This window comes from Taudactylus pleione, unplaced genomic scaffold, assembly GCF_031769625.1.
Source record: "Taudactylus pleione unplaced genomic scaffold, aTauple2 ptg000370l, whole genome shotgun sequence".
NCBI classification, from domain to species: domain Eukaryota; kingdom Metazoa; phylum Chordata; class Amphibia; order Anura; family Myobatrachidae; genus Taudactylus; species Taudactylus pleione.
In genome coordinates, this window is record NW_028284771.1 from 6,749,354 (window position 1) to 6,764,896 (window position 15,543).

At 42.0% G+C, this 15,543-nt stretch overlaps 1 protein-coding gene across 3 annotated transcripts in view; it reads left to right on the forward strand.

Annotated features, from left to right (window-relative positions):
• The window catches only part of MCTP1 (multiple C2 and transmembrane domain containing 1), a 1,010,275-nt gene that overhangs the window by 304,527 nt on the left and 690,205 nt on the right, over nucleotides 1–15,543 (forward strand). Inside the window, exon 3 of one of the 3 annotated variants that reach the window (XM_088444638.1) lies at nucleotides 7,513–7,537. The exons of the other annotated variants lie outside the window; for them this stretch is intronic. Coding sequence (XP_088300764.1) covers nucleotides 7,513–7,537 — 25 coding nt within the window. The remainder of the gene's footprint in view (nucleotides 1–7,512; nucleotides 7,538–15,543) is intronic. 3 annotated transcript variants of the gene reach the window in all.

Consider the following 15,543-nt stretch of genomic DNA (forward strand, 5'->3'; position numbering starts at 1 on the left):
TGTACTGAGAGTTAGTTAGAGATTAATGATTTCTGCTGCAGCATGTAAATGTGCGAATCAGAAATACATTAGCAGACCATCAGGAATACGTCATTATAACTCAGCGTTACACACTGTACTGTGGGAAGAGGTGGGCTTAGTTTCAAAATAATCACATAATCCAAACTAAAACATAACATGCTGATAATGCTGTTCTCATTGTGCCTGCAAAAGCTAGTCTTACACTCTTGCCTGGGGACCGCAATCTCACGGGTACATTACACTTGCAGGTATATGTGCTTTGTTTGTCATGCACTATTTCTCTGCGTCTTACCACACTTTGGGGTCTATTTACTAAGCAGTGTTAGGAGACAGAGTGAAAAGTGATAAGGTGCCAACCAATCAGCTCCTAACTGTCATCTCACAGGCTGTGTTTGAAAAATGACAGTTGGGAGCTGATTGGCTGGCACCTTATCACTTTTCACTCTGTCTCCTAACACTGCTTAGTAAATAGACCCCTTTGTAACTCTTACTCATTATTTATTCCCTATACCAGAGGTTCCCAAACTCCACTATTACTGTGCACTGTTTAAGGATATCCATGCTTGAGCACAGGTGACTTAATTAGTACTTCATTCAATTTGTTTTAACCATTTGGACTCAAGTTTGGGAACCTCTGCCCTATACACTTGATGATGGGTCACAAAGCAAAGATCTGAAGCTATCTGGAGGATTTAAGGACCATTAAAATTGCAGTTTCCTTACATTCCAGTTGTCTAAATTATGCAAGTTTATAAGAGTTTTGGTATGACACTGTTATCAGCTGTTTTAGGCCCTCATAGGTCAGAAAAGATTCTGTACGTTTTACTTAAGCACTTCAGAATATTAGTAGCAGCTCTTTTATATAATACAAATAGTATTTTAATCATGGTTGTCCCTTTAAGCTGCATTGTCAAAAGTTATGCACCTGCTCCATTTCCAAGTGGGCCGGCAGGGAAAACAGCTGCATTTAGAAGTCTCAGTTTCTGTAATATAGACACCATCTTTAGTACACTACCTCAAAATGGCTGTGGTGAGTGGTGGTAAGCAGGAAGACCGATCAGAAGCGCAATTTTCGCGATTTAGGCTTCTGATTGGTTCTCTTGCACACACCCTTCCTCTGGAGCATCACACAACCCAAGTTTTTGGTGGGACTGTGAGGTGAAACATAGCTCTCTGGGATTAATGGCTGCATGGCAGCATAACATGTAGCAGCAACAATAGGTGGTAATGCAGAGTAAAAGTTTCAGCATGAAGAACTTTACCTAAAATTACATCTCTACTTGGAGAGTTTACTAAGAACTGCAACTCCGATAACAGCAACCAGTAAGTCTGGGTACACACCATACAATGGTGACACTCAGCTACAGTGTTATACAATGTAATGATATATCACATGTGGCGTACACACTGCACTATCTGGTGTACGACAGCGCGATGTATCATTACATGCTGCATGTAACTGCTCCGCGTTGTTCATTGCATTGTCTTATCTGCCGTGCAGATCAGGATATGAGACAATGAGATTGGGCACACACACTATACGATTTTTACAATATATATTTCCGATCCGCAACAGAACGATATATCCTACATATACATCGTATAGAGTGTACCTAGCTTAAGTTTACTGCTCAAAAGCCTATTTTTGCCTTTTGAATATTTCAATATTATTTCAATATTATCCAAATGTGACTGTCTACACAAAGTAAGTCAGCCTCCAGCAGCTGTCCCTCCTAAAGACAGAAGTTCTGTAGATGTAGAAGAACTTAATGGAGGTGGAAAACCCATTTATTGAATCCATTTGCTCATGAACACATTTCTCCTCTGAGTTAATTATCTATTATAATTGGGTGTTATCTACAGATTTAATGCTTCAAGGTAGCTTATAATCAAATGAAAATGAAAGGGTTCAGGACCTGAGGTACATTAGTTCAATATGAATAAAATACGGTATATGAAAAACAACTTAGTGCTCCCAATAATTTGACTAATTCACCATGTAAATGCAATTTCCTCTAAGGCCAGGTTCTCTTATTATGTAAAAAAAAGACAAACCTTTTCTGCAAATTGTACAGTACCCTATATAACATTTATTTTTTATATTTTCCTTTGTATTGATTCAGACAATGAAGTGATAAAAAGTATGTATTTTAACTGAAGTGACCTTATACTTGTGGTCACTGTTGAAAATAGTTATTTTGATTTTTGTATTAATTTCCATGGTGTTTCTACTTATTTCTATATCTTCCAGTGACATAATCTGTGTTGGTATCAGACTGTTCATTATCTACCTTAATAATAAATATATTTCAACTAATTATTTTTATCACGTTAAATTGAAGCTTTGCTCTTTTTAAAAAAACACATTAAAGTCCAGTTGTAAACATTAGGCATGTTATTAATGTATAGGGTCATCTGAGGGTACTTTTTAAGTAAACCATATCGTAATTAAATTTAGAAGATCAAATTTTATCTGTATATTTAGCCTCTGGAAATAAAAGTTTGTGCCCTAAAATCACAGGGAATTTAGGAGCGAAATCATTTGCATAAATACTAAGAATTTAGCTAAATCCAAATCTTGTTAAAATATACAGAATTCATCCAAATAAGGACTCAGAGCATTCTTAATAAGCATTTACATACCAGTGAACTAGTTTTAATTGTTTGAAGTGTAGTGAATAAATTATAAGTTACCAAAAAATAATCATAAAATTGCATATTCATGTTTTTTATTATTTAATTAATGCACAATAATATCTAATCTTATGTATTTTGCTTTAAAAAAAACAAAACAAGTATGATGAAGAATGATATTGCCTACAATTCTAGGCTTAAAAACACTTAGGTGGGTTGTGTCAAAGTGCTGTTCACTGTATTATGCAATTATAAAGTCACCATCATTCAAATGTAGCTTTTAAACACAAATGGCAAAGTGTTTCTTATGAGTGCTGGTTCTAAAATACCCAATCTACATTGCCAATACCATGTGGTTAACCACAAACGACATATGGTTTGCAGCAAACATCACACAGAAACTGTTCACTACTAATTTTACCCTTTGCATATTGTCTTAAGTAGACTAACCTGACTCTTTAAAATTAATTTTAGGAGTTGTATGTCTGTATACTTACATATATGTGTGTAGGCCTGCTGCCAATTAACTTGATGAAGGTGACTGTCACCATTGTGCTCTGATACATCTGTATATGAAATTTAGCCTTTAGTGGTCTATTCATCATCCCTTAATTTCTACAAAAGAGGGTGAAAATTATAATTTTCCTCTACTTTTGTAAAAATTAAGGTTCAGGGCCATTCATCATACCTGTAACTCAGGAGATATCACAGACATCTCCTGGTTACGATTCTCCCCCGATAATTTCCACAGTCCCCATACTTTAGTATGGGGATGTAGAAATTATGTAAGTCATCAAGTTCTAAAAAATAATTTGTTTTTCGGAACTTGTGAGTGATACTGTACACCATCCTGAGATGGCGTACAGCATCCGATACCATGCACAAGCTGCCATTTACACAGCAGCTTGTGCATACCAGCTGTGTTTACTTACCTCCGGCGGCTTTGGGCTGTCTAAGGCTCCCTCCTCAGGTCCTCTTGTGCTGGTGTGCAGGGACACTGGGGGGAGGTCGTGCGGCCGCAGTGTAGTTTGGACAGCTACAGATGTGTCCTGCTACATCTTTGCTGGGTATGCGGCAAATAGCACCACACATGGCGCGAGGCGTGTGCCCGCGAGCGCACTCGACTCCACAGGATTGCATGGTGTGATCGCAGTGCACGCCATAGCGTATGCTGCTGCGGGTAATCGCATGGCGCGATGCGTGCGCACGTTTGTAGCACAATTAGCAAGGATGTAAGAGGACACACCTGTACCCGCGGATTCCTGCCCGCATCCTCCATCTCCCTCCTTCCTAGTGTCCAGCACCTGCCCGCATCCTCTATCCCCCCCTCCCCCAGTGTACAACTCCTGCCTGCATCTCTAATCTCCCCTCCGGTGTCCATCTCCAGTCTGCATCCTCTCTCCCCCCATGTACAGCTACTACCCCCCCATATCTCCCCATCGCATCCTCAGTCGCCTCCCCGGTGTCCAGCCCCTGTCAGCTTGAGGTGCTTAAGGTTAGTGGTGATAGAGGGACCCACAGTGGTACCACTGGTGAGGTTCTGAGGGTGCTGTGTCTCACCTCCTCCTCCTGTGTGCAATCCGCCCCAAACCCCCCCCCCCCACGACTGTCCGATCTGGCCACTCCCGCGGTTGTCTTTTCCGCCCTCCCCCTCCCTTGCGCGGGTGTCTGATCTAATGCAGACACAGCAGGACAGCAGAGTGGCTGGCATGTAAATCTTCACAGGCTGCCGTGTAAACAGCAGCCTATGAAGATTATAGAGGGCTGAACGCCATCTCAGGTACACCATCAAGTTCCGGAAAAAATGCTTTTTCGGAACTTGATGAGTGGCCCTGACACTTAATTTTTATAAAAGTATGTGAAAATGTTAATATACTGTTTTGACAATCAACTTTTCAACTGTAAATCAAACAATTTCATATAGACATTATACAGAAAATGCATGCGATTTCACCATCTCAACAATGAGAACCACATCTAAAAAGATAGCAGGTTTTCCATCAGGTCAAAAAATTGGCTTTGCGGTGCAGCACTGACTTCTGGCAAAATCTACTTACACAGGATTGGAGGCCATCTGGTCACACAGTCCATATACCGCCGAACAGCCTAGAAGTTTTTTTTTTTTTTAGTTTTGCAAATGAAAACATGGACTATTTACTTTTTCAGCATGTATGTATTTTTGCTGTTATTGTATGTGTGTGGTGTTAAGCATGTTTTTCCTGATGTAGAAAGCATCCTAGCATTGAGGCACCTGAAATCCGTCAGGAGGGTGAACTTGCTTCACGTTAAGGGTGTGATCATGTTACAATGGAGGCATGGCGGCACTGTTGCTGCCCTACAGCCCCTGGATTTGGCTAGCAGGATGCTGTTCCAGCCAGAATCGCTGATGCAGTGCCACCAGGAGTGTCCTTTGGATGCTCTAGACATGCACACTGCAGCGTATACAGCCTCCCGAAACATCCTGAGCATGATTCAGGCTGTGCTGTAATTCCCGGCGCTGGTGGCCTTGCCCCCTAGGGACGACATAATGAGGTCATGCGCTCAGTGGGCGTGGCCAGCACAGGGCACAATAAAGCCCTTATGCTGCTCTTCTGGATTTTTTGTGAGATTCCTGAAACTGATCACCTTCATCTTAGTCTGAAGATTTCCTTCCTCATTGCAGTCTAGACCTCTGCAGCTGTTAGGAGGGGAGTGCAGCACTATAAACACCACTATGTCACCACCTCTTACAGTAAAAGAGCCACTGCCACCACTGATGTATATACAGGTGTGTGCTACTCCATCTTAGCACACCTTCTGCATTAACCCAGGGTTGGCGACATTGAGACTGCGCCCTCCAGGATGGGGCACCAGGCTGGCATAGCGGGGGCGAGGTCAGTGACATTACCCAGCATTAGGGGGTGTGACTGCTCGATCGCATTATGGCCCTCATTCAGAGCCGCTTGTAAGCGGCCGCTTGCTCGTTCTGACCGATGTTCGCACATCTGCGCATGCGTACGGATTTTAATACGCATGCGCGAACCAGTCAGTGCGGCCGAAAATCGTTTGTTCGCTATATAGCGAATGCCTGCTATTTTGAGTGACAGAGGAAGACGTATGTGGGTGGCAACAGGGGAAGGTGCTTGAAAACGGGGGTGTGGAATTAGATCGCAGGCGTGCTTAAAGGTCAAAACGGGCGTTTTAAGGGAGTGCATAATTAATACAGCAGCGTCACTAACCACGTCACTTGGTTTTTTTTTACTCCGAACTGCTCGCAAAATAGCGGTTGAAAAAACCAGCCACAAGAATAGAGAGCAGTTCATATGCTGTTCGATGTACTCGATTAATCTAATAAATAGCGGACATGACGTAGGATGCGAGCGGCCAGGGGGCGTTTTTTTCAAAATTACAACCGCAAGTTTTGCTCGCTCGTTCAGACTTAGAGGCGTGAACAGACCGTAATTAGCGAACGGGTCATATGAATAGCCATCCCTTGTTTTAGAACGAACGACCGCAAATAGCGAGCGGCTCTGAATAAGGCCCTATGTCCCCTCCCCCGCTGCACAGTGCAAAGATTACTGGCATTGTGAAGCAGGGGGCGGGGCCATCATAACATGATTCAGCTTTGGGGTCAGGGGGTAGGCGGCCGTCCGGGAGACTTGCCTGCTTTTCCAGGTCCCAAGAGAATAGGTAAGTATGCATTAACCTCATAAGCTCCTGATTGTATCTGCTTCTAACTGTTGTATCTGCATACCTGCATTAACCCTGTGTCTCCTTGCCTTTTGTTATCTGCCAGTTAATAAACCAAAAAGCCTGGTTAAGTTTTCTGCTGTGTGGACCTACCTCCATCGCACACTGTTGACAGCTATCAACACCATAGGTTCTACCAACAGCACCATTTGTATAACTGATCATTTCCTTTGCTTTAAATTGTTATTAAGTGCATAGCTGCCAATACATAAACCCAAAAGACAGGGAATCTCATGTATATCCACCGATGTAACTGCCTCCAAATTATATCACTGACAGCTGCATTGTGTGATGCATGTCCCTGCTTAGTGGTTAGTCCTGAGTAGAACTTACTGGTGGGTAGTGACATTAACCTGGGTTTGGGTCAGGAGTCATTTGTACTAGTTTGGATCAGTTATGTAAAAAGGTCATCAGATAGGGCTGGTCACTCAAAATGGGCTCTGGCTCTGCTTTGTGCATTATCTAATATCTACTAAAAGTGTACTTCATCAGATGAGACTGTGCTTTGTGTACTGATGGGAGTTGTATTTAATAATTAATATATTAATATATTTTATTTGATGTATGAAGCCACATCCATGAAATTCAGCAATGACTCTTTTCAGCAAGGGAAATGAGTGTCAGTGCTCTCAGACTGATGAATCTGAAAGTGACATAGCAGCATGGGTGGCCAGTATTACACATAAGCCAATAGCATACATCCCAACTGCGCCGCTTTAGTCGGACTGTCCGGATAGGAATGCTCTATCTCGATTGAGACAACTTTATCTCACTCTAGATGGCCATCGGGAGGTTTATCCGGTGCATTGCTGCTCTGCCTATCGAAGCAGCAGTGACAATGTGTGGCATGACATACAGTATAATGGATGTTTACTGAGGACGGTAATGGGGAAAACAGGATGTCCAGTACATAGGAAGTGCTGGCCATGCCCCTGAGATGCATAGCCACACTTCTGACAAGTGGTCACGCTCTCTTTAGTGCAAAGCGGTGGTGCACTGTCTCCTGCCCTGATTCCCCAACATTAAGGGCCGGGGCTGATTCAAGGGAATCGGTATGAAACCGCATGGCCGGCGGTTCGATTCCCAACAGCGCCTGGCCGACCAAAGCAGAGTTCCTGGTAGCGGAAGCCCGACAGCGCTGTAAATCCCGATCGTCGATAGGTAAGTATTGACTAACCTAACCCCCTAACCCTAACCCTCCTTAGGGGTGCCTAACCCTAACCTCCTCCCCAAGTGCCTAACCCTCTAAGTGCCTAACCCTAACCCCCCCTTCCCCGCTGCTTAACCCTAAATCCCCCCCGGGGGTGCCTAACCCTCCCTCCCCCTAGCCTAACCCTCCCAGGGGGTGCCTAACCCGAAGTCCCCCCTGGGTGCCTTAAACCTAACCCTCCCCCCCCCCCCTCGCGGCTGTCCGCACGCGGCGCGCGGCATCCCTTCGATCGGGATGCCGGGCACCGATCTCCCGGCGTCGGGGAAATGTCAGGCGTCTACATCTAGACGCCCGGCATTTCACCCTCGCCGGGATATGACAGTCAGGAAGCCGGCTGCTGGTATTAAGACAGCCGGCTTCCCGATTGTATACCGATTCAAGTACCCACAAACTTCTACTGGAACAGTTTCTGGTGGCTTTGCGGGATTGTGTCTCTAGCTGATTTCTTCTTGCCCTCTATGGAGGTACAAGAAGAAGTCAGGCTACTGTAAGGCTGGGTACACATCTAAATGACTGGTAATCGTGCCGATGTTCATGGCGATTTGTCTTCACCCTGGACATCGCATGATTGCCAGTACACACTTGTAATGTAATGAAAGACAGAACAATCACTGTTCTGTCCTTCATTAACTTGTACAGGCTCACATGCGATATCGTATGATTGACTGTGCAGCACAGCCAATCGCACGATATCGCATGCGACCGTGGGTGTGCGCGAATTGGACATACACACTGCACGATATGCCCAATTTGTCGTTCCGATTTGGCTAAATCGGACGATATCGTACAGGTGTGTATGCACCCTAAGTGCTCTTATGAGCACTGTGTGAGCCGACAGTGAATTCAATGGGAATCTGCCACCAAATATGGAGGTATGCATTTATAGTATGGTGGTTCATGCAAGTCCCAGTAAAGCTATGCATCAGAATCCAAATGGAAAGCATCCAAATTGCATCCAATTTAGTCACAATGGTAAGTTTTGAGACAGACCCAGTTGCTTACCATTGAGCTTCATAGTCACTTTACTAAAGGCATCCTAAAATGATTTGTCACATTTATACCTGCTGAAAACCCAAAGACGAGGGAATCCCTTCAGGCATTCTGAGCTATAGGAATTGTGCAGCTAGTACCATTTATAATGTTTCATTATTTTTCTGAATCATTTTGGATGAAACGCAGAGCCTCGCACATGTATGCAATCCATAACCAGTCATACAATATTAAACTGTCATTTCAGCATTAGCGCCACTTCTGTCACCTAAATAAATGATAAACCACCAAATCCATAATGTTTACACATTGTAGTTAAAGCAAGGCATTTTTCAAGAAAGCTTTCATAGAATCCAGGTTTTCTTTAGCTGCTTAACACCTTCCTGTATAAGATAAAGACCATTATTACTTATTTACATTTAACACTTCCCCTGTTTAGCTATTGTTTTGGTTATCTGACAATGATAATAGATAACATGTGGTATCTTCTATATACTGTACTTCCTTATTGCCTGGCTCCGAGCTGGAAAGCTGTCTACATTGCAGCAATACAATTAGTACTGTATAGAAAGATTCTATGTCAGAATCCTGATCACAGACCTGAGAATCTGTGGAATAGCCTCGCCACCTCAGATTAATCATTTCTTTCACGTAGAGAGAAGCAACAGTGCCTCTGCCTCACGTTCCATCCTTCTGTATTGCTAATGTAATAGCTGTAAGGGAGGCTGTCACTACAAGCTGGAAGTGTGCAGACCAGAAAGGGCTAGTCATGAATCTGGAGGTGCAGAACCAGTCTGCGAAAGATCTGTTAGACACTCCTGCGTCACTATTAGACACTTGCAAGCCAACCAACGCAGACACCTTGCCATCGCTGTGTGCTCAGGTAAGGTTTATGTTCTCTTCTCTTCTTCTGCTGTAGTGTACAATCTTCCAACCAGTCCTGTGTGTGAGAATGGACAGTATATCTATCTGTATGTGATCTGAAGAAAGTCAGTTGTAGTGAAACAGTAATTGAGTGTTTGGTATAGTAGCACCATGTTTCATTAAACTGATTTTTATTTCGCATTATGTCAAAACTGGTTAATTCTAAGGATAAGTGTGTGTCTATCATCTATCTATCTATCTATCTATCTATCTATCTATCTATCTATCTATCTATCTATCTATCTATCTATCTCAGTTATTTGAAACTTATATAATTTACAATACAATGTTGATAGCGTGAGAAAATGGTTTTAGCAGCCAGTGTAGAAAGCTCTCTTGCTGAGGAACACAACACACATGGTGCTAAATGATAAGGGTCCTATGTACTGTAAAATAGCAAACACAGACATGTGATGTAATGTGAGATACAAGTCAGATGAGATCTCTCCGATTATGTGTTTAGTTTCATTCCTTTACAACAGACTCCTGATGTTCCTGTGAAGATGTTAAAGTGACACTGGCTATTAACTTATAAGTGTTACCGCAGGAAAGCTTTTATTTTCCAGCTGGAGCCTCCTAGGCAAAATCTGTTACATTACACTGAAGGTGCTCGACTATGAAAAGTCCCTTTATATTATTGTGTGTAATATTATGCACATTTTAGCTAGATTTTAATTAAATGTATGTGTCATTTTGCCAGAATTGCGATATCACAACAGAACAAGCTGTTTAAAAGTTCCAGTTTTATAATATTTGAGTTTCGCTAGTCTGCACTCAATTAAATACATACTCAGAAGTTGTTCAAGCACTAAATGAATAGCACTAGAACAACAATGGTCATTACTCTGCTGGGTGGTGAGGTTTGGGGTAGGACTGAGAATACTTAAGCCTAAATTTCACCAGCCAAATGTGTGAAAATTTGGTGCCCACATTTTGAATAAGACAAATTGCCTATATTGCAGAACAGTTTAGAAAGTGTATAAGTGCAGTATTAATTGTATTTTGCCATTTGTGTTCATAGATGTGCAAAATATGAGCCATTTCTAGAAACCTATAACACATAAAATTGTAGTTCTATCATTTTCCACAGCATGTTGTACTGTATCTGCATAACCAACCATGGTAATGATAGACTTTTACTATCTTCTAGGAACATAAACCTGATACACATTATTCCATGTTCTAAACAGTAATGGTGACAATTTCCATGAAATATCACACACTTGCCAAGACTTTATAATAATTTGCAGAGAAACCCCTGAGCCTGTGGATCTAAGGAGGTCAGACGTGATACTATGTATTTCAGTGGACCTTGGAGCACTACTGCTTCCAGCATATCATGTTTACTTAATTTAATTGCAATATTTTGTTTTTGCATCTTAAATATTCCTCAGTGTCAATACTAACTTATAAAGCAGAGTGAATAAGAACAGATTGCAAGAATATTAGGGACCTTTCAGGGACAAAATTCTGGGGAACAGAGCTTTAAAACATGGGAGTTTCCCTGGAAATTGTAGAGGCTATAGTAAAGAAAGGTACCTTATTGGAATTTAGGTAAATTAATTCAACATGCTGCAATTTTGCATGTGATATTTGTAATTATAATGTGTTGCACATGTAGAGAAGAAATGTTAATAAATGCTGTGTACTCCAGATGGCTCAACTGTTCCTGACACTTAGGGGCATGTTTATTAATTATCGGTTCCTAAACCTAATAATTACAATTTTATTATCTCCGCTATTCGCTGCAATAAGAAATGAATGATTTCTGAAATGTCCCTGCAGTGTGTAAGAGTAGTGAACCCTAATGTGATCCCATCCCTTCTTCTTCGGGACCACGGTGCTCTACTGTGCATGCCGGTTCTCCTGGTAAATGATGTGGTAATTAGCCCATAGGCTACAATGGCTTCTCATTCTGGAGCTTGGTACATTCCGCAATAAATCAACCCTAGAAACCTATGGGGACTGCTTTTGCAATTGAAAAATGTGAGACTACAATATCAGCACAGTCCCCTGTGTACATATGTTCGGGGGAAACTTAATATTTGCGCTTATCCCGCAAATATTAATTGATAAATAGACCCCCTAAGGTGCCCACACATATACCGATGTGCTCACGATACGATTTTATGGCCAGTTTCCTAATGAACTTTCATGGGAGCTCCCTTGCCGTCGTGATCACGATTTGGAGTTAAAAATGTCCAATCTGACTAAAGATCTATCTTGCAGCCAATGCATTGTATCCCAGATTGGCTAATCTGCCCTGCAGCACGGTAGATCAGAAGATGCGATATACGACGAGCGGGGACGCGCATCGGCATCGTGCTCGTGAGTATAAACTCACGATTTGTACTTTTATTACCCGATTCGTCGTCACGATTCGTCGAAATCGGCCAAATCGTGTAAAATGTCGCTATATGTGTGGGCACCTTTACAGTGGAAACAACAATTTTGTAAGATAAACCAATATTCCATGTTTTGGCCCATAAATTCAATAGAAATTACAGTAGGGACAGTTTAAAGGGATACGATTCATTCTTTTCCTATTTTTCATATGTTCCTTCGTAATGGGATTGAAATACTGGCAGTTGTTTAGCCACTGTTTCAAATCACGACAGCGGATGCCCGACAGGATGAAGATCCCGACAGAGGCAGGTAAGTACTGTAACCCTCTCTTAGTGGTGCCTAACCCTAACTTACCCCCGGTGGTGCCTAACCCTAACCTCCCCCCGGGGGTGCCTAACCCTAACCTCCTCTTACCGCTCCCTGAACCTAGCCCTCCCAGGGTGGGTGCCTAACCTTAATCTCTCCCTGGGGGTGCCTAACCCTAACCCCCCCCCCTAGGGGTGCTTAAACCTAATCTGCCTCCCTCTCCCGCAGCTAACGCTAAGGGTCCCCTGGACTTACCTTCGTCCAGGCTGGCATCCTCTGCGTTCCGGTGTCAGGATTAAGATAGGTGTCGGCATTTCGACGCCTGTCTTAAATCCCTTGTCGGGAGTCCGATGTCTCATAACTACATCCCGTTCCTTCATTGTAATTCCCTACCAAATTAAACAAAGTGATGATCTGTTTACCAGTGGTACTGCAGCAAATGTGCGGTATAAATGTGATCAATAAAATGATTATATTCATTACCAAGGGAAGAAACAGTGATTTTCATTAATGAAGTACAGAAACGTCCAGAATTATAAGGAGTGAGAAGAGGCTTTTTATAGATAGGGTTTCTCTATATCCAAACTAATCCAGCTAATCTAGGTGTATCAGAAGTCTAATTTTTGGATAAATGATTTGTCCTATGCAATGTGTTCAGGAATTTAGAGGATTTTGGATGCTAAAGTTCTAGCTCAAGAAACGTATTGATCTTAAAAGCAGACTTGTTCATATATCGTGTTGTAAGATTTTTCTAGCATTTGGCAGCTAAAGTGAATTGGCTTTTATGGACTGAACAAATCTCATGTCAAGGTGTTTTGATTTGTTGAGCCAGGATTTAAGGAGCCCTTCACAAAAGTAGCATCTAAAGATTTCTGAATTTATCATATTGATAAATATATAATTTGAACATGTTTGTGGTATCATATTTATGCTCTATATTATATAATTTATTGCTAACCGTTTTGTTGTTTAAGTTCTGTTCCATAAAAACTATAGATTAATCTCAGCCTCATATTCAGCATAGTAAAGAGTAATAAAAATAATAATAGGAAAATGTTATTAATTGGAAACAAAGTGAAAAAGACAAATCACAAAAAAAATAATTTATTTTCACACTAAGGGGTACTAAGCCTTGGAGAGAGATAACGTGGGGGCAGATAAAGTACCAACCAATCAGCTTCTAGCGGTCCCGGAAAATGACAGTTAGGAACTGATTGGTTGGTAATTTATCTCTCCCCGCTTTACCTCTCTCCAAGGCTTAGTACATCTCCCTCTGCATGTTTATTTGTAATTTACTGCTCAGGGATTTGAAAATATTATCCATTATTTATTTTTCTTTCTAGTTAAAAATAAAGCATATTGCTTTCCTACTTTTCTTCTCTTTACTTCAATAGTAGTGATTAATAATTTTTCTAGGATGAAAAATCCCTTTTCATACATCTATTGAAATCACACTGTGTAAAGAGAACAATGACATTGTTATATTGTCAAGTTACTTTTTTTTTAATATTATATGATGTATTTCTATTTCTTTTGCATGTACGGAGTAATGCTTTATGTCTTATTGTTATTTCATATGAAGCTTTATCATTTATACTGATGAATGATATATCATGATAAAGAGTTTATATACATCCAACAGGATGTTTTGCATAAATCTATGTACTTAAATTGGGAACTCTGGTGGAAATCATTAAAAATTAATTGTGGCAAAGGAAGTTAATATTTAATTAAATGTCCACTGTCTACATCATTTGTTATGTTAAACTGAGTGGAAATTATAGGCATGAGGGGCATAATCATGTACTTATACTGCATTTGAGAATATTTTTTCTAGATTGAGAAATATTTTTGGCTTTCTTCCCTCCATTACGTTTGCCATTAGATGGTTTTTATCCTTTTTTATTTCATTATTTAGTGCTACTGTAAAAAGGCATGTAAAGGGGGTGTTTTCAGAGCAACCTCCATTCTTCTCTAGACAGTCAGCACCATCCGATCAGGTAATGCCCTAAACACATCACCTATCCAATTGAATTCTGCATAGGCGTGCACAGGCCCTGGGCAAGGAGTGTGTGTGACAATATCCCGCCACCCCAGACACAGGCTAACGTGCCCCCCAGGGTATACACTTACCGCCTGACCCCACACCCCCCAGGACATACACTACCCCACATGCTCGCCCCCAGCACATGCACTACTCACCTTACATAGGGGGCAGTTAGTGCTGTTGTGCCCTTCCCACTGTTGCTGGCTTCCAGGGAATAGGCAGCCCAATTTGAAATCCAAGTTGGTCAGTGTTACAATGATGTATTTTGGATACAGCATTTTCACATCAGCCATATTGGATTCAAAAAGAGTCTACCTCTCCCCTGAGACCCGGCTGAGATGTAGGGACTCAGGAGGAGACGCTTTAGGTAGGGGTTGGAGCTGCGTGGGCACACATCTTGCACACCCCCTGTTCACGCCTATGGCACTGTGACTTTTAAATTGTTTAAAGCCAGGCCCAATAACAAACTGTTTAGAGGCCCGGGGATGCCATTTTAGCCTTCTGGCATAGCATGCTTAGAAGTGTTCTCTTCTCTCTGCTTTTAAAAGCAGATTGAGTGCTTTAAGGGGGAGCAGGGGCTTTGCCAGGTCTCCTCACCTCCAAGCCCCTTATCCACTGCACCTCAGCAACAACTGTAGTTCCACCACTGCTCAAGACACTAATTTACCCTTAGTACTGTTATGAGAGTGTAGAGGTAAAGGTGACTGCTGTACTTGTGCTCTACATGTTCTTGCCTACGCCTGACCGATAGAACATGTATCTTAGTAGTGCTAGTTTTTAAAAATTTTGATAGTATGTACTGTTTATGTTTTAGAAATATTGTGACATGGGACCCACCAAACACCCCCATTATGTTACAGCTTAACCCACTTATAGAATGATGAAAGGGCGCAAAGAATGAAAATCCCCTGCACATCCATCATCCTACATACGGTGCTATTCTGTGATCCATTATATTGAATTCATTACTTTTATAGATGTCCCCTACTATTCCAAAATGAACCATTATTGCACTTACTGAATAATGTATAAAGTAAAATCCAGGGACAGTGGCCTAACTAGAACTTTGTGGGCTCATAGCAAATTCCTAAGCCCCCCCCCTACCCAAGTCAGGCATCCACCACAGTGCCCCTCACCCTGTAGCACCTCACTGACTCCCCTCACCCTGTAGCACCTCGCTCCCCATACCCTATAGCACCTCACTCACTCCCCTCACCCTGTAGCATCTCACTGACTCCCCTCACCCTGCAGCACCTCACTGACTTCCCTCACCCTGTAGCACATCACTGACTTACCTCACCCTGTAGCACTGCACTGACTTCCCTCACCCTGTAGC